The 21,050-nt window shown below is 34.0% G+C and overlaps 1 protein-coding gene across 2 annotated transcripts in view; it reads right to left on the reverse strand.

Moving 5' to 3' along the window:
- The window catches only part of LOC115214498 (aryl hydrocarbon receptor nuclear translocator-like protein 1), a 730,728-nt gene that overhangs the window by 99,310 nt on the left and 610,368 nt on the right, over positions 1 to 21,050 (reverse strand). For both annotated transcript variants that reach the window (XM_029783697.2, XM_036505029.1), the window contains one exon: positions 13,395 to 13,527. In XM_029783697.2, the coding sequence (XP_029639557.1) occupies positions 13,395 to 13,432 (38 nt within the window). In that variant the 5' untranslated portion in view covers positions 13,433 to 13,527. The remainder of the gene's footprint in view (positions 1 to 13,394; positions 13,528 to 21,050) is intronic.

The following is a 21,050-nucleotide window of genomic DNA, read 5'->3' on the forward strand; positions in this document are numbered from 1 at the left end:
CTGGAACCCTTGCTTTGCTAACATTTTTCCTTACAGACATCAACAAAGAAAAGTTCAAGTTAAACACCAACTGCATTAACCTTATAAGTCTTCCTTGGTTTAAGTCATCATCATCAAATATACAAGGAGTATAGCTCAGTTGATGATTCTATAGTAATATTCAGCATTCAGCACCTTGTAAATTCAGTATGAGAAAAGGCCACGGCATATCAATTCCCATACTTTATGATAATATTCCTTATCAGGTGATCTGACCCATATTTCAACCAATTGTTTTTCTGTAATAATTGTATAGGTGTCATGGTTAATGGAAAATACCATGTAGTTTGCACCAAATCATTTTTGTAAATTAGATGCTTGGGAAATACAAGGCAGAGGAGCCGGAGGACTCATAAAGCTTTGTTGGTTAGCTGCTAGCTATGATGCTCAAACCTCTTACTAAGCATGAAGACATAGCTTTTTGCTTCTTGACAAACTACTGGTATTCAACACAGTAGCTTTTTGTAAAGTAACAATTGTAACATTAGTCTGTAAATAAACATATTAATAAAATATAAATATTTGACTGGTTTTACTTGGGAGCAGCCAAATAATCCAGCTCTGACCTGATCCGTTCTACAGTACCATCCTCCATGAACTAATCTTGTGCCTGAAAATTGCTGACTTACATCAAGTAGTTGTTGATTCATGGAGTGGATGATTTGATGTGACCTGTCTGGAAATGTCAACAAAGAACGTGGGTATTGAGCCACCTTCTCTAATTAATTATTAAAATAGAAGCCCTTTCTGTAGAATCCTCTTCGACTAGACTATGAACACATCACACAACTCTCTGTAATTATCTAGGGCAAATTGTAGTGGTGAGGCAGATATCACAGCAAACAAAGCTGCTTGACAACTTACTCATTGTCATGTGAGCCAATAAGACACTAAATATGATTAATTAAAGAAGGCAACACAATCCCCATGTCAATCAGATATCTCTCCTTAAAGTACAGCTAACTCATTAGGAGACATAGTTAATTATACTCTTCATAATATGTAGCAAGGTGCCTGGGTGTTGAGCAGGAATGGTGGGATGTGTCTAGAGAACAAAATAAACTAACAGATGAATTATTTCAGAGTTGTACTTGCATGGCAAATGACTTCACCTGTGAAAATAACCATTTAAGTGATTTAAATCATTTAAAACACAAAGAAATTGTTATATTCATCTTTTATTTATTTTCTGAGGTGATAAAATTTCTGTTGCATTTTTGCAACCTGGTCACTGACACAATTCCACTTACATCTATCAAGAATTAGTTACATGCAAATTTTTATAAGACTTGAAGGTCATGGAAGAGGAGGATTTCTTTATAGTTTGTTGTTGTTGAACTTTGGGGAGTGATGGTGTACTGCATAGTTACTCTTTGAATGTTCGATGTGTTGGTTGATGCTTGTCACTGATAGATTCCATTCTATTTTCCCTCTTTGTCTGTATTGTCTACAACTTACATATTTCATCTTCAATATACCTCCACTTTTTTCCTTGTGTAGGGATGGTTTTGATCATATGAAGACATCATTTGCTTTGTATATGTATAAAATTATGAGTGGTGTATTTGCTTATAGTACAAGTTCATAAAAATTACATTTTTACTAAAATGATGTATTTAAAAAAAAACTGGCACTGTGTCGGTTATGACAAGAGTTCCGGTTGATCTGATCAATGGAACAGCTTGCTCATGAAATTAACATGCAAGAGGCTGAGGACTCCATAGACATATGTACCCTTAATGTAGTTCTCAGGGAGATTCAGTACGACACAGAATGTGATGGTGACAAGACTGTCCTTTGAAATATGGCTACCACTCATTTATGTCAGCTGAGTCAACTTGAGCAATGTGAATTAAAGTGTCTTGCTCAAGAGCACAATGTGTCACCAGGAATCGAACTCACAATCTTATGACCACGAGCCAAATACCCCTAATCACTAAGCCACTGTTAAAGTAAATAACAAAACTTACAAGAAGCAAATTGTATCCATGATATTTAAAAAAATCCCCATTGACAACCTTTTTATGCCTCCCACTGACAATCTCTCTTTTTCACCCATTGAAAATCTTTCCACACTTTCCATTGACAACCTCTCTACACATACCCACATTCCACTGACTTCTAAACATCCCAAGAAAAGTTTAGTTGTACCGAGCATTGGGTTATGGATAGAGTACAAAACTATGAATAGAACATACAAATTGTGTATATTCCATTCAAACATTGCAAGAAATCCTATTGCAGACCAACAGTAATAAGAAAAGACTCTGTTATGTCCAAATCTACCAAACTGATTTAGTATATTCCAACATGCATCTTTGAATGTAGGTTCTAGGAATGATTGCACATGGTCCTTCTCGATATCTTATTTAGTATACTATATTTCTTCCATTACATTTGATATGTGAAATTATGGCACACATCATACAATCACTTTTTAAAATGTCGGGCTTACAGATGACAACAATACTGGTCGGTAGACTGATGCCTGAGGGTTGCATCAATTGGCTTGTAGTGGTGGGAGCCTGAACTACAATGGTCTTGTCCCACATAGAACATTTGCGGTTACTATAGGTACCCCCTCATATATATATATATACATATATATATATATATATATATATATATATATATATATATATATATATATATATATATATATATATATATATATATGTATATATATATTTATATGTATATATATATATGTATATATATATATATATATAATATATATATATATATATGCATACAGATTGTTGTTGTCATCATCATCATCATCATCCCCATTATTTTTTTTTTAAACATTTGCTTTTAGTCCATGCTGACATGGTTTTGACAAGACAGTATTCCATAGCCAGATGCCCTTCTTCACACATATACTTAATTGTTTTGCATGTAATATACTTTGAACCACTGTTGAATGAGTGTCAGTACAAAGACACATAGAAATAAGTACACACACACACAGGTACATATAATGTCTGTATGTATGTGTATATATATGTGTGTATGCACACACACACACACACACACACATACACACACACACACACCACACACACACACACACACACACACACATATATATATATATATATATATATACACATATATATACATACAAGCACATATATACATTTATACATATATAGTGCAGCCCTGGGTCAAGAGGGTTGCTGCTGGAAGACCTTATGTCTGGCAACAGGACTCTGCACTATGCCACGCAAGCAAGAGGACCCAGTAATGAGTGTCAGACAATTTCTGCGACCACATCACCCCTAACACCTGGCCACCTAACTCCTGAGACTGCATTGATTATTATGTGTGGTGTGCAGTTAAGAAAGGGACCAAAAAAAACTCATTGTAACATCGAAGATGAACTGAAGGTAAGGATTATAGCAGCATTCACCAACTTAACAAGGAGACTGTCCAGAAGAGCTGTAGGAGATGCCAAAGTCGTCTAGAGGCCATCATTGAAGTTAATGGTGATTTTATTGAATAAATTTATTGTTTAGTATTTCAAGATAATTTTATGTAATTTTGGTAAATTTATCTGTTAAAATGAAATGTCAGTGTTATTTTCATTTTTGTATAATTTAGATGAAAGTTTACTATATATATATATATATATATATATATATATATATATATATATATATATATATATATGTGTGTGTATTATTTATATTAAGGGCATTACTATACATAAATACCTCATGCTAGGATGGACTCTTAAAGTCAAAACGACCATATTTTATTATGTTTATTATGGTAGTTTTGATTTTAAGGATGCCTCCTAGCATGAGGCATTTATATATATAATGACCTTAATATAAATATATTTAAAGGGAATAATTTATAAATTTTTCCCTTATGAGGTTTGTTTACACTAACTACTTGATAAATTCTTATAAAGATTTTATCCTATTTTTAAATTGTGTATATATATATATAAAATATTAGAAAAAACCCCCACCTTTTATCAATTCAAAATGAACAATTAAATTACACCATCTTTTTTTTTAATATATTATATTATTTATTGATATATAGGTGGATTATGTATTTGTAATACTAAATTGAAGTTAATTAGATATTATATTTTTTGATATTTAGTCAATTTTGTTATAGATTGTTATATTAAATCTATAGATACTACACATGTATATTTATTATATGGTTAGTTTATGTAAGGAGTTTGCCTATATTTGAAACATTTCTTATTTTGATTACAATTTAATGACTTGTAATAGCTTTGTGTATTTTATTTAATTTTAAAATATTTAATTATTGAAGTATTATTTTATTTTTCACTTATGTATATTTAGAATTTTCATATATATATATATATATATATATTAAAGTATATTTATTAATTAACTATTTTATTGTTCTATTTTATTTTTAACCTGATGAGTGACTATATTTATATGCTAGTGATTTCTCTACTACTATAATCATTTCTTAAATATAGCAGCGAAACACGTGTCGTTTTTCTACCTATTATATACATTATATTATTTTTGTAATTTACTTAATCTTAACTTTTTAATTGTTATTTTAATTTTAACTTTTCTATTATATGTAATTTTCTAGATGGTGTAATTTAATTATTCATTTTGAATTGATAAAAGGTGTTTTTTTTTCTAATATTTTATATATATATTATATTGTGTGGAATTTGATTTAGTATTTCTAAACTGAATTCTTTTTCCTTGTAAGTTTGGATTTTATTCCCTCAAATAATAATTATTATATATATATATATATATAATTACAATAAGGATATGAAATCCTCTTAAAGGGATGCTACTATCCAAGTTCCCTGATTATATCCAGTTATCCATTGCTTCAATGAAAAACCGAAGATGTTAGTTTCACATAGATGGATATGTGTATATAAATATTCGTGTATGAGAAAAAGAAATGGAAAAATTAATACATAGACATCAATTTATTCGAACAAATTCCATTCTGTATAATATCAAATTCCTTACACTTACAACCGTTTCCATACCCAATTAATTCGATTTGAGGAATAAATTAAATTAAGTTAATTTAAATTTTCATATCAAATATTGTAAATTGGGTATTTCATCAGGGGAGAGAATTTATTAGAAAGGAGCTACATACAACATGTTGGATGACCTTTGATGAACTCAGATATGTGTGTTTTAGCAACAGGTGTATTTAAAAAAACCATTACTCTTCTTAGGTATTTGAGCATGTGTGTGGTAAAGTGTTGAAAACCATGAGATGATGATGAATTAAAACTGTTTACTAATTACTATAGTTGAATCAAAATCAAAATCAATTCGATGATTGGCATCTGTGCTAGCGGGGTGCAAAGAGCACCATATGAGTGTGACCATTGACAGAGTGGCTATTTGAGTATGATCGTTACCAGCGTTGCCTTACTGGCACTTATGCCTGTGCCAGTAGGGTGCCAAGAGCACCATCCGAGCATGATCGTTACCAGAGCAGCCAACTGGCTTCTGTACCTGTGGCACTTAAAAGCGCACCATTTGAGCGTGATCGTTACCAATGTTGCTTCACTGGCACCTGTGCCGGTGGCACGTGTAAAAAGATTCAAGCGAGGTCGTTGCCAGTGCCTCCTGACTGGTCCCCATGCCGGTGGCATGTAAAAAGCACTCACTACACTCTTGGAGTGGTTGGTGTTAGGAAGGGCATCCAGCTGTAGAAACTCTGCCAGATTAAGATTGGAGCCTAGTGCAGCCATCTGGCTCGCCAGCCCTCAGTCAAAATTGTCCAACCCATGCTAGCATGGAAAGCGGACGTTAAACGATGATGATGATGATGATGGTGATGATGATAATGATGAATATTATGTCATTGATATTAATGCACAATAGTGAGAAAAGAAATGAATGATCTAGTCAAGGAAAGCATAAATATAAACAAATCAAATTAAGAAATTAATGAAGTTAAAACCAATTTTAAATTATCACATTGCATCTCTAACTTAAATTAATTAACTATTCATAAGCTATTAATCATATATTCTCGAGATATGTGCCTTAATTAAAGTTTCAGTAAACTGTATATAATATATACTACTGTTACCTGCACATAAATCCTTATATTCATATCAATCATTTAATTTATACAGTAATATTAAAATGATAACCAGTAAAAATTATTTACTCATTTTAGTTATAGATGTAAGCATATTAATCATGAGATACTGCCTGATTCAAGGTTCCAGTAACCTTACAATTATATCTAATTTATTCTTTAAATTACATCTGATGGTAGTTTCTGAGAACATATTTATAGGCGTGAACATATGAAAAACTAGTCTCCCTCCTTGCATTCAGGAGTTGACACCTTGAATACAAGATTTCAAAAAGTTCCTCCATACAGAGTAAACAAAAGATATTTCCAACTTTATAGGTACTAGCCTTGCTTACAACCTTCCACTCCACAGCAAAACTGTGTTTTTGAATTCTCAAAATTCCTGTTTTTGAATTCTCAAATAAATTTACTGAAGCTGATACAAGATGACTTCTTTCTATTATTAAAGATATAAATGTGATTAGTGATGCGCTTTTTGATATAATTTTCTGTTGCTCCAATGTAAAAGAAACTCTTACATTCAGACATCACTCTACATTCCTTTGTTTACAATAGTTTTTAAATAAATAGTTACTTTTAACCTTGCAATTACAATGCATATTATCACTACTATTCATATTATTATTTTGATTTATATCTTTACATTCTGTGTAATGGTTATTTACTTTGTTACCTATACTCTACAGGTTGAGATGGGATTTTATGTGGGTTGCTTCCCTTTGTACATTAGAGAAACTATGAATCCATTTATTACTAATATTTTCCCCTAGAGAATCATAATTGCTGCATTTCATTAGGTGATTATTGTTATGAAAATTTTTCATTCATTAAGTTAAGAAATAATCTGGGACAAGTTATTAGAAACCGAATATGCAACTCTGAGAAATCTGGGGTTAATTATATCATAATATCTATTTTCTTTGGTAAAATGTTTATAAAAAAAATTTGTACAAAGATCCAACTAACTAAATTATTCTTAATTTGCTGGGTGAATGGAATGATCATCGAAATAATGTTCTTATCAAGTGATACATTATAATTTTCAAATTTTCGAACCTTATTATACATATAAGGGGTTTGTCCTTTTCTTCTACTACTGCAAGTCCTAACTTTATAAGGACTATCTAATAAACGAGGCAATAGATTGGTTTTCATATTCTGTATATCATCGTTATCTATTATTTCTACCCTTATTTCTATTTCTATCGTGTCCTTTAAAATTATTGCTATTGTGAGTAACATCCATGCCATCAGAGCAACCATGGTCCATATTTTGCTCACAATACTTTAATTTCTACCTATACCCAGCTTTGCTGAGTGCTATATTATGATAGTCAACATTTCTGTTAGAAGTATCCTTTTTAGATGATAAATTAGAAATCCTTCTAGAAATATTGTAAGCTAAAAAGTTTATTTAGAGAATCAGGATGATTACCTCCAATATTTATATATTCAAGATTGGAGTTAGGCTTATGGTATGGTTCATAGTTACCAGTATTGAGATTTATGTTAACATATACATTTTCAATTGTTATGAAGAGTCCAAAATTTTGTAAAAACCTGTAAAATTTCTTCTTACATATTTCTAATTTTCTACCAGATAGGCTTCTGATTGCAAAAAGGGCATCATTCCTATAAAGACCTCTTGCAAGTTCAAAAAATCCCTTCCTAAGATAAAAAGAATATAAATACCTACTAAATCTATAATTTGGGCAGAATCCGTAAAACCCATAGCAATATCAAAACCATTACAACTATCTTTCTTAATACCAATTCTGGTTTTCAAACTTTATAACCGTTCTTCTGGCAGCTAAAATGACATTAATTTCCTCCATATTTAGATTTGAGTTTCTTTTTGGGAAGAAAAGGGCCTTGTTTAAAACTACTTGGTTAATTGTAGAGTAATAACTGTCAATATCTATTTGTACAAATTTATTTCTACTTTTTTATTTAATGCTGTTAAACCAATTTATTACCTCATAGGTATTAGACCAAATTTGCAATCTTATCTTTTCCTTAAGGACTGGTATGTACTTATCCAAAATAGCCTTACTTAGTTTACCCAAGTCAGATTTCCCTGGGCAAATCAATCTAAACTTAGGGTTTCCATAAAAGTTGTTTTTGTGATCCTTTAAAATAAATCTAGGTCTATTAGGAACAAAAGGTTCAGTTCTATCACCGAATTTGTAATTCTTCATGATCTGTTTAAAAATTAAGTTGGTAGTTTTTAATGTACTCTTTTTAGATATTGATGAAATACCCAAATTTATTATATCTGATATCAAAATTTAAATTAATTTAATTTAATTTAATTCCGCAAATCGAATTAATTGGGTATGGAAACAGCCCTAGGTGTAAAAAATTTGATGTTACACTGAATGGAATTTGTTCAAATAAATTGATGTCTATATATTAGTTTCTCCATTATCTTTTTCTCATACAAGAATATATATACATATACATACATACATACATATGCTACATACATACATACATACATACATATACATATATATGACCTTGCTTTAACATGAGTAGTACTAACATCGTATTGCTATTATAAATCAGTTGGCTTTGCTTGACTTTCATTTTTATGTAGCAATATTCAATTATATAACTGCATGTTATATATAAACAAAGAATATACTTCTTTTATTTGGTCTGCATCAAAAGGGTGTCACTAATGTGAATGACATGGGCTCAATTTTTGATGACACAAACATATATAGAATAACTGTATTTATGATAATATTGAGTTTACTAATGAAAACTAACTGTATTAAAAATGTATTGTGGTGTGTTTGTGTGTGTGTGTGTATTTTTATTGTTTCAATAATTTGACTGCAACTATGCTGGGGCACCACCTTGAAGGGTTTTAGTCAGACAAATTGACCCTGGGATTTATTTTTTAAGCCTAATACATATTCTATTGGTTCCTTTTTTTCTGAACCGCTAAATCTTATAATTTCTGAGACTTGTCGGGGAAAGGGTAAAAGTTATCCTCAGACTAGAGACCTAAAGTGAATGCTAGTAGCAGAGTGAGCTCTGCTAGAGTCACCCAAAGACCAAATGGCAGTGGTAAACTAGATGATACACTAAGTTTATCACTAAAGATGCCCAAGAACCAGGTAGTGGCATTGAACCAGGTTCTATCTACCACTAAAGGTACTCAAGGACTGGCAGGTGATGTTAAACTAGAATGGGTATTAAATCTACCACCCAAAAACTCAGAATCCAAGAGTCATAACAAATACCATAATACAAAACATGCAAAGCTTTAATAATTCAACATATCCTCTACTCTTACTGTACTTTATTTTATCAACCACAAAAGTGAAGCAAAATTGACCTCAAGTGAGATCTGAACTCAGAGCACAGAGAGCCAAGAAACTACCGCATGCACATTGTCCCATGTTAACTTACCTCTGCCAAAGATATTAGTACTATAGAACTAGTGACAGTGGTACCTTACAGCTAGAGATAATGGTACCATGCAATTAGGGACAATGGTACCATAGGCTAGGATAAACATGGGATAATGGTACCACACAACTGGAATAATGGTACCATACTATTAGGAATAAAGATATTCAATAAAGAATGATTGTAGCATACAACTGAAGATAATGGTACCATACAACTAGAGATAATGGTACCAAACAACTAGGGATGATGGTACCATATGACTAGGTGTATTGGTACCTTGCAACTAGAAATGATGGTATCATGCATATAAACTGTTGTCTAGTATTTTCTTATCAGTATAGTATCAAAAGACAAACTTATTGCTGACAACAACATCTATTAATTCCCATCTAAGCCTACTTTCAACTATGAGGGTGGGCTAAAAGGTTCATAGGCTGACTAAGAAGGAGTTATCATACAGTTTTTAAATTTGGCATGCATTAAATTCAACCTTTACTGATGCTAACTGCATATTTTCTTTCCAGGTAAACTCACATTGGATACAGATCCGAAGACTTAGAAAAGTGGTACTAGAGACATTTTGTGAAAATGGATAAAATCTGGCACTGTGGTGTTATCAAATATCTTCAGAAAAAGGGGTTAGACCCCAAGGTCATTCAAGCTGACATGGTTGCTACATTAGGGGATGATGCTACAGCTTAATCAACTGTGTAAAAGTAGGCAGCTGAATTCAAGAGAGGTAGGGAGAGTCTTGAAGATGACCCAAAGTCCAGGCATCCTACCACAACTACCACCCAAGAAAGAATTGACTATGTTTACTACATGATGATGAATGACAGAAAGCTGTAGGCATCTCCAGTGAACGAATTGAGAACATTCTGCATAACAAACTTGGCATGTCAAAGAATTCTTCTTGGTGGGTGCAACAACTTTTGATACCTGATCAAAAGCACACCAGACTGTTCATATTGTAGGCAAACTTGGCACTTTTTGAAGCAAATCCAACCAGTTTTATTGAACGCATCCTTACCCAAGATGAATGTTGGGTTCACCACTTTGAGCCAGAGGTCAAACAGTAGTCCATGCAATGGAAACACCTGTCTTTTTCCCCACCCAAGAAGGCCAAGGTGGTGTCATCAGCAGGGAAGATGATGGCCTCCATCTTCTGGGATGCAAAGAGCATTGTGTTCATTGACTACCTTCAGAGAGGCCATACTATTAGTGGAGAATACTATGCCAACTTGCTAAGGTAGCTGCAAAAGGCAATCAAGTCAAAACAGCCTGGAAAACTGAAGGGGGTCCTGCTTCACCAGGACAATGCTCCTGCACATAAGTATGTGATTGCAATGGCTGCTGTGTGTGACTGTGGCTTTGAACTGGTTGATCCCACATGAACTGGTTGCAATGGCTGCTGTGTATATTCTCCTGATTAGGCACCATCTGACTATTTTTTTGTTTTCCAGCATGAAAAAACACTTGGCTGGGAAGCAGTATTGGACCGATGATGGGGTGATATCTGCTATTGACTTTTTTGGGGGTCAGGATGAGAGCTTCTATATCACAGGAATCCAAGTGCTGCAGCACCGATGGAAGAAGTGTATGGACTGCAGAGGAGACTATGTTGAAAAATAAAACACATTTGGTCAAGTTCAACCATTGCATTATGGTCAGCCTATGAACATTTCAGCCTATGCTCATGTGTTGGATCATGGGGTAAAGACAGATATTTTGGTTTTATTTTGATTTTGTTCTTATGCCAGAGTATGAAGAAGCAATAATACAATAAAGGTATTGATTGACTTATTCAAAGACAAATGGAATAACTTTGTTTGGTAGACATGGTAGTGGCAATTTCTCATATTTATCATTTCTATAAGTAATAATCGATTTTCAAATAAAAAATTTTAAGCATTTAAGAACAAATAGTAACTGTTACATGCACTTTTAATTTATTACTTATTATTTACTTCCCCTCTCTGTATTGTATATACACACATATGAAATACATACACACATACATACATGTATGTATGTATGTATGTATGTATGTATGTATGTATGTATGTATGTATGTATGTATGTATGTATGTATGTATGTATGTATGTATGTATGTATGAATGAATGATATATTTTATTTTAGTCAAATTAGTCTCTTATTACTCTCAGTTCACCTGTGGTAGGTGGACATGGTCTTCAGGCAAATTGTGACTGGAAATTGATGGGGTTTGCATATTCATAACAGTTTTCCTGTTATAGGGTGTGGCGACAAGGATAAAATATGAGAAATTTACCTGAATATCCTATGCTCCTACAGGTGTAACTCAGAGTAGTAAGATATGGACTCAACCAAAATCTCCTAGTATAATAAAGAGTGTAGTTTTTTTATATATTTGTATATATATATATTTGACCAGAATCACACTGGATGTGAAGGAGAAGATATAATAGTAATTCAGTGAAGGAAAAGTAGTGAGAGTAATAGCCCTTACTGAGAGGGAGTGAGAGAAAGTAATAGCAATGAGAGAAAGGAAGGGGTATAGATGAATAAGGAAGGAAGGGGTGAAAAAAAAAATCAGTGTTTCAACTCCGTGTGAGTATATGTGTGTATGTGTGCGTGTGTAGAAGGGAAGTATGTGAATGTTTGTGCGTGTGATTATTATGTACCTTAAAAATACTGCAATTAACCATCATTACTGATGGCACGTGGTCAGCTAGTAAATTATATTGATACTGAGAATTCTTTTCTCTGATATATTTTAGATATATTTCTCAGTGTGTGTATGTGTAAATATATGTGCATGTGTATGTATATACATACACATACACACACACACACACATATATATATATATACATACACACACATATATATATATATGCTTAAGTGTGTATAATGGGAACTGATTCAAAATGCATAGAGTCGCTGTTTATTATAAATATATCCTCATCACCATCATTTTAACATATTCTTTTCCATGTTTGCATGGGGCAGATTTTCTACAGCTGGATGCCTTTCCTGCCACCAACATTCACCTGTTTACAAACAAAGGAAATATTTCCTCATGGCCAGACATGCTTTTGCAGAATATTGGAAATGAATGCTGCTGCTCATTTATTATCTTTTTTATTATCATTTTTTATCTTTTACCCATTTCAGTCATTAGACTGTGGCCATGCTGAGGCACCACCTTGAAGGATTTCTAGTCATATGAATTGATCCCAGTTCATAGCTGAATGTAGTTATTTAGTGAAAGAAACTAACATAGGTACTCTTTCATGTAGACATAAACCAGAAATTTGGGTTGTGGAGAACAGTCAAATTATATCAACCCCAGTACATGAATGGTATTTTATTCTATCACAACAAAAATTACCTCAACAGAATTTGAACTCAGAATGGCTAGATACTGTATGGCATCTTTATGATGTTCAAATGATTCAGCTGATTGTTGGTGTCTACCTCTTCCTCATCCTCAATATCATATCACTTTTTTGTCATCGTCATACTACAAAGAACACCATGACTGTCATCACCACTACAAGTATAATCACCATAACTGGAAACGGTTCCAAGCAGGAATTGAACATGAAACACATATTCGACACTGCAAAACATTCCTACCACTCTACTGATGGTGATGATAGTGATAACTATGATAACAACAACAATAACAACAACAGCAATGTTTCAACATCCACTGTTTGATGCTGGTATGGGTTGGACAAATCTGTTGTAGAGCATGACACCATTGAGTCAGTTGTCATCTCATTTGTGGGACAATGACTGAATGAATGAGTTAAGGGGACAAATATATGTTCGGTTACTTACTCAATGAGGGAGCCTTTCCGTTTCCTTGTTTGCTCCATGGCTGCTCCCCACTTGCCCTTTGCTGATGCACTGGCAAGTGATGGTGAAGCCTGCAAGGCAGGTGGCTGTAAGTCCTCAGGGACAGAATATGTGTCTGAAAAATAAACAGAAGAAAGGAAAACATCAGTTTAAATGGTAGATAAGATAGACTATAATACAAGGTATAATAGTACAGGTGTGAATATACTTAGCCCTTTCTCCCTCTCATTATTGCTAATGTTGTTATCATTATTACCAACATCCCTACCTTTAACAATCTGAAAAAAAATATCCTCCAGGTCATGAAGAGGTATGAGCCACTGCTTATATATATATATATATATATATATTATATATATATATAAAACATATATATATAAGCAGTGGCAGTCACCATATCAGGTACCTCTGATGAGCACAGAGTTACATAACTGGATTGTTACCTAACTCTCCATTGAATTCCTAGCTTAAAACCATTTGGTAAGATCAACCATAATGGATATATAATACTGTACACTTTGGATAATATATATATATATATATATATATATATATATATATATATATATTCAATTTCATAAAAATGAAATGAAGCAGAGCAAATGATAAATTTTATTTTGGAGGATATGGCAATCTTATTTCAGCTAGATGAGATGAGACAATGCATACAGAATGAAAGTGCTTTGAATTTGTGGATATCTGTAGAAAATTTGAACCCAAGACATATTCTTCCAAAATTGACAACAGTGATTTAATAGCTTTTCTTTTATCACTGTTGTTTTCCGTGTTTTAAAATACATTATATGAGGCAGTAAAACTTACAGACCATTATGTCCTTTGTCATTTCATTTTTAAGATCTTCCTATCATTTTTGATCTTTCCTCACAAGGTTTTCTCTCTTCTTCTATTTCCCTCTTACTGTCATTCATCTTCTAACAGACCACATCATTTTCTTTTCCCATTTCTCTTTATCTAACATAAGTATAGGCATAGCTGAGTAGTAAGAAGTTTGCTTTGTAACCACATGGTTCTGGGTTCAGTCCCACTGCATGGCACCTTGAGCAAGTGTCTTCTACTATAGCCTCGGGCTGACCAAAGCCTTGTGTGGGGATTTAGTTGATGGAAATATATATATGCACACTTTATTAAAGCTGCAAAACCTTCACAGACTGTTACTCAGAGTTCCACATTCCTGTTTATAAGACAGTTGTAATCATATTGCCTGATGAATGGTAATGGGAAACTTTGAGTAATAGTTTTTGAAGATTTTGCAACATTAATAAAAACATACTTCTCTACCTTTGGTATTTATGTACTAAGTTTTTCCACCTTGTTTTGCATTTATGTTCTTACTTGCTTTATAAATCCATCTTGGGACTGCCTATTTTGGATTTCTTAAACAAGGGATTTATTAACTGAAGGAACAAAATTCACCAATTTATTAAAAAAAATATATGAATACACGCATAAAAACAGTATAAACAATGTCATTGAATGAAAAATTTGTTGAGTGTTGTTTGCTTTGCTGGACGCTTTGCTCACAACTCTGCATTGATTTTTTCTTTTAGAGTTCTAAAAAGATTCATGTCCCTGAAATCAAAACTTTCAAGGCCACTTTCTAATCAAGTGAGATAGTATCTCATTTCAGCTGGTGTTGGAGGTTCCAGAACTCTTTCATCAACATCAACATTGGAATCGTCATTTTCATTTCCTTTGGTTTCCTTCTCAGATTGCTGAATGTCATTTTTTACGATTTTTTCACTGCTGTGTTGCCGCTTTTCGGTGTATTTCAACCAGAAAAATGTCCTCCTAAAGAGAATAACAAGCTACATAATGCAAAATTTTTACTTTTCAAAAATTCCAATTCCAGCGGGTTGAAACAAACCCGAGCAACGCCGGGCGATACTGCTAGTATATATATATATATATATATATATATATATATATATATATATATATATATAAGATTTGTCAAGCAAGTGAAATCGTAGTCATGGGCAATGCCAGTGTTATGTAACTGGCACCCATACCAGTAGCGTTTAAAAAGCACCCACCACACTATAATGGTTGGCATTAGGAAGGGCATCCAGCAGTAGAAACAATGCCAAATCAGATTGGACCCTAGTGCAGCTCCCCAGCTTACCAGTTTTCAGTCAAACCGTCCAACCCATGCCAGCCTGGAAAACAGATATCAATAGAAATAGAAATATATATATATATTTAAACTTAATCAAAGGACATACTAAGTATGTCTACCTGCTAGAAATAACAGTCAAAACTCTTATTAAATCGCCAAAAATACACTGATGAAAACTACAGAAATCAAACATACTTAGTATGTCCTTTGATTAATTTTAATCCCTCGGCTATTTAATGCTATTTTTGGGCCTGCTATCGCCTGTGTCATCGATTCTGTTATTATCATTTTTAAAATAGTTACATTAATAATAGAATTAATGACACCTTCATATATATATATATAATATATATATATATATATATATATATATATATAAGATTTGTCAAGCAAGTGAAATCGTAGTCATGGGCAATGCCAGTGTTATGTAACTGGCACCCATACCAGTAGCGTTTAAAAAGCACCCACCACACTATAATGGTTGGCATTAGGAAGGGCATCCAGCAGTAGAAACAATGCCAAATCAGATTGGACCCTAGTGCAGCTCCCCAGCTTACCAGTTTTCAGTCAAACCGTCCAACCCATGCCAGCCTGGAAAACAGATATCAATAGAAATAGAAATATATATATATATTTAAACTTAATCAAAGGACATACTAAGTATGTCTACCTGCTAGAAATAACAGTCAAAACTCTTATTAAATCGCCAAAAATACACTGATGAAAACTACAGAAATCAAACATACTTAGTATGTCCTTTGATTAATTTTAATCCCTCGGCTATTTAATGCTATTTTTGGGCCTGCTATCGCCTGTGTCATCGATTCTGTTATTATCATTTTTAAAATAGTTACATTAATAATAGAATTAATGACACCTTCATATATATATATATATATATATATATGTATATATATATATATATCCGAATGTGGCCATAGCCAGCACCGCATTGACTGGCCTCCGTGCTGGTGGCACGTAACAAACACCATCCGATTGTGGCTGTGCTAGCCTCGCCTGGCCTCCGTGTCAGTGGCACGTAAAAAGCACCATCCGAGCGTGGCTGTTCGCCAGCCTCATCTGGCACCTGTGTCGGTGGCACATAAAAAGCACCCACTACACTCACGGAGTGGTTGGCATTAGGAAGGGCATCCAACTGTAGAAACACTGCCAGATCAGACTGGAGCCTGGTGCAGCCTTGTGGCTTCCCAGACTCCAGTCGAACTGTCCAACCCATGCTAGCATGGAAAACAGACGTTAAACGATGATGATGATGATGATGATGATGAACTTCTTTCAATTTCTGTCTATCAAATCTCACAAGGTCTGGTCAGCCCAGGGCTAAAGTAGAATATGCTTGCCCAAAGTACCACACATTAGGATTGAACTCTGAACTGTGCAGTTGGAAAACAAAGCTCTTAAACATGCAGCCATGCTTATACACATGTATTTGTTTATGTATCTCATCAGTAGAGTTACTTATACAGAAAGATTCAATTCAACACAAAATGATGTCATTAGAGTCATCCTCAAAGCAACCGTCTGAAGTAATGGTAACTGCTACTTCTTACTTTGCTGCGATAAAGTTCATCCATCCAATTTATCAAGAACCTGAACCAGAGAAGACTAAACATTGATCAGTTCTAACAGTTTTACCAGTTCCTTAAGTCCTCCTTCCCTCCCTCTCTTTCCTCCTCCTCCTCCTCTCTCTCTTTTCTGGAATAGATAGAATGGAAGTGTTTTATTGCTTTTTGTAGTAATGTCTGATGTAGTAATGGAATACATTGGAGTTTGGCTTAACGTGACAGAGAAGTTAAATATAATAAATGCAGATAAAAAGGGAAAATATAATAAAATATAAATGCAATACAGAATTAATGCCTCTTGTATGGAATTTGGTATGTGGAAACTGTACAGAAACCATTATGTGAGTGTATATATATATATATATATATATATATATATATATATATATATATACATACATATATATATGTATATATAGAATCCTTCGCATCATGTTTTTATTTTGATCAATTTATATGTATATATATATATATATATATATATATATATATATATATAAAGTTATATATATATGTATATATGCATGTGTCTGTGTATATGTGTATATATATATATACATTATATATATATATATATATATATATATATATATATATATATAAAGTTATATATATATGTATATATGCATGTGTCTGTGTATATGTGTATATATATATATACATTATATATATATATATATATATATATATATATATATATATATATATATATATATATATATAAATATATTATACACACACACCACACACACATATATACATGTATATATATATATATATCATGTATTCACATAATGGCTTCTGTGCAGTTTTCATATACCAAATTCCATGTGACTTGGACAACCCAAAGCCTTTTGAGTGGATTTAATAGATGGAAACTGAAAGAAGCCCATTGTATAAGTATATCTCTATGTATGTTTGTCTTTGTGTTTATTCCCACATCACTGCTTGATAACTAGTGTTAGTCTGTTTATGTACCCCTGTAACTTAGTGGTTCAGCAAAAGAGACCGATAGAATAAGTACCAGGCTTAAAAAATAATGTGTTCTGGGGGTCAATTTGTTGGGCTAAATCCTTGAAGGTAGTGCCCCAGCATGGCTGCAGCCCATTGACTGAAATAAGTAAAAGATAAAAGATATACATGCAAGCACACACACACACACACACATGCACACACACACATGTATGCACGTCTGTATGTATACATAGATACACACACACATATATCATCATCATCATCATCATCATCATCATCGTCATTTAACATCCACTTTCCATGCTGGCATGGGTTGGACGGTTTGACTGGGGTCTGGGAAGCCAGGAGGCTGCACCAGGCTCCAATCTGATCTGGCAGAGTTTCTCCAGTTGGATGCCCTTCCTAATGCCAACCACTCCGAGAGTGTAGTGGGTGCTTTTTACATGTCACCAACATGAGGGCCAGTCAAGTAGTACTGACATCGAACATGCTTGAATGGTGAGCCAGTCAGGTGGCACTGGCAATGATCATGCTTCAATGGTGCTTTTTACATGCCAGTGTTACAGGACCAGTCGAGCGGCACTGGCATGAACCAAGCTCGAATGGTGCTTTTTACATGCCAATCACGTGATACTGTCATCGGCCATGACAATGACTTCACTTAACTCAACAGGTCTTTTAGCGCATTTTATTGCCCAATGATTGAAGGGTACTCTTAGACAGGCTGGTTATGCTACACTGGCATAGGCCAAACTTAGAAGCACCAAGTGTGTTGGTATTCCACAGAAAATAAAGGAATTCAGGATGGCTTTACGCACTGAAGAAAGTGGCCAGCAAGCCTCTACAGAGAATCAAACCCTATACCTCTCAAAATTCCTGCTGAACACTGTACCATTAAGCGAAGAAAGCCCTGACATATATGTTTGTGTATGTATTTGTGTATATGTATGTATGTATGCATGCATGTGTGTGTATATTAAAATTCTTCAAGACAGTGCCTTGAAAAAGTTAAAGATATATATATTACTAACGAATCCCAAGAAGAGTGAAATGCACCTAACATTCCTATGAGTCACTGCTACAATGGTGTTCATTCTGTTTCAATATATATTGTTTTTAACACAACCTGTTTATAAAAGGCTTTCTCCCAGACAAAAACCACAGAATCATGCCTCTCAACAGTGTATATATGTTAAGTATGATATGCAGATGTCTGTTGTAATCTAATGCTGTTTCACTTGCATTCTCTGAAATTTTTGCAGCCCAGCAAGCACTCACAATAAATATTAGTGGATGCACTATACACTGTTTCCTTTATATATAGGCACAAATGTATATGCATATATGTGTGTGTGTGTGTGTGTGTGTGTGCATTTGTGTGTGCCTGTATGTGTGTGTGTATGTGTGTGTGTGACTGTGTTAGTGTCTCCATTTCTTGATATCACACAATAGTTGTAAATGAGTGCCACCATCATACAAGCAGTGTCCCTTGCTTCCAATGTTCCATGAGGGCACCTCCAACCATGGGGGAAATATTAAATTGTTTGCAAACAGGTAAGGGTGGGCATTGGGAAGGACATTCAGCTATAGAATATCTGTCTCAATGTATTCTTTCTGAGCCATGCAAGCATGGAAAAGCAGATGTTAAAATGATGATGATGATAATGAAACATTGATTTGAAATAAGACAAAAGGCAACCCTTCCAGTTGTTACTGGTCATAATCACAAATAATGTTTCCCACGTGTGACCGTTTCCACTTTGAGGAAACTCATTCTGTAGACAACAAGAAATGGATGCCCAATACATACATTCTGGATGGGGGGGGGGGGAAAGATGAAAAATTGAGGAAACAAATGACCTTGTTTAATAAAATTACGACAGTTAAAGCTTTCTAAACTGGTCACGACAAAGAAGAATTATAAGAATGCAAAATCTATTTAGCATTCTCATTAATAGAATTATGAGAGGTTAGAGAGAGCAAAACATTTCAGTAGTTTTTTGTTTTTTTTGTGGCGGTGAAGGCCGCCCCACCCTGATATTTGTCAGTTTAGGAAGCATAGTTCTAAGACATAGATGTCACAAGTTATTGCAGTTTCAGATTTTGTATGCTGGTCGTTAATGTGAAGTAGATATCATTTTTACCTTTGAACTTAATGTCAGTCTCTTTAGAAATATTTTGAAAGAAGACAATCTCTAAGATTTATGGAAAAATCAACGATAAGTCAGAGGCTAGAATCTAGTTAGGATTCTATCAGAGAAAAATCTACAACAGTAAAATGGTTTGCAAAGCTTTGTGTTTGTAAAGTTTCTTTGTTTTGCATTCATACATAAATACATACATGCACATATGAGTGTGCGCACACACACACACACACGCACACACACACACACACACACACACACACACACACACACACGCACACACACACACACACACACAGACACATACATACACACACACACACACACACACACACACACAGAGACACACACACAGACAAACACACACACACAGACACACACATACGCACATGCCTGCACACCATGGACAGACAAACTCACAAACAAAACCCACACAAGCACATGCATATACAGACACACATACACCCACAATTCTGCAATCATATACAAGCATAAAACCAGTCAATTTACATGTATTCATATAGAACTACATACATACATACGGAAACGGAAAATAACCACCCGGATGAAAATACCTATGCAGAAAGGAACCAGTGGACAACCGTCCAACGGAGGAAGAAAAAACAGAGAGGAACTGGGGACAAGAAAACCCAGATAACATGCAAATTCTTCCGGAATGGAACCTGCTGGCATGGAGAGAAACAGGGGAAGGATGCAGGTTCGCTCATCCCAGGCCCTATGGAAATTGCATCAAACCCACTCGACCAAAATGCCTTAACCAAAACCAAGACCGAAA

Source organism: Octopus sinensis, linkage group LG7 (genome assembly GCF_006345805.1).
Source record: "Octopus sinensis linkage group LG7, ASM634580v1, whole genome shotgun sequence".
In the NCBI taxonomy this organism is placed as follows: domain Eukaryota; kingdom Metazoa; phylum Mollusca; class Cephalopoda; order Octopoda; family Octopodidae; genus Octopus; species Octopus sinensis.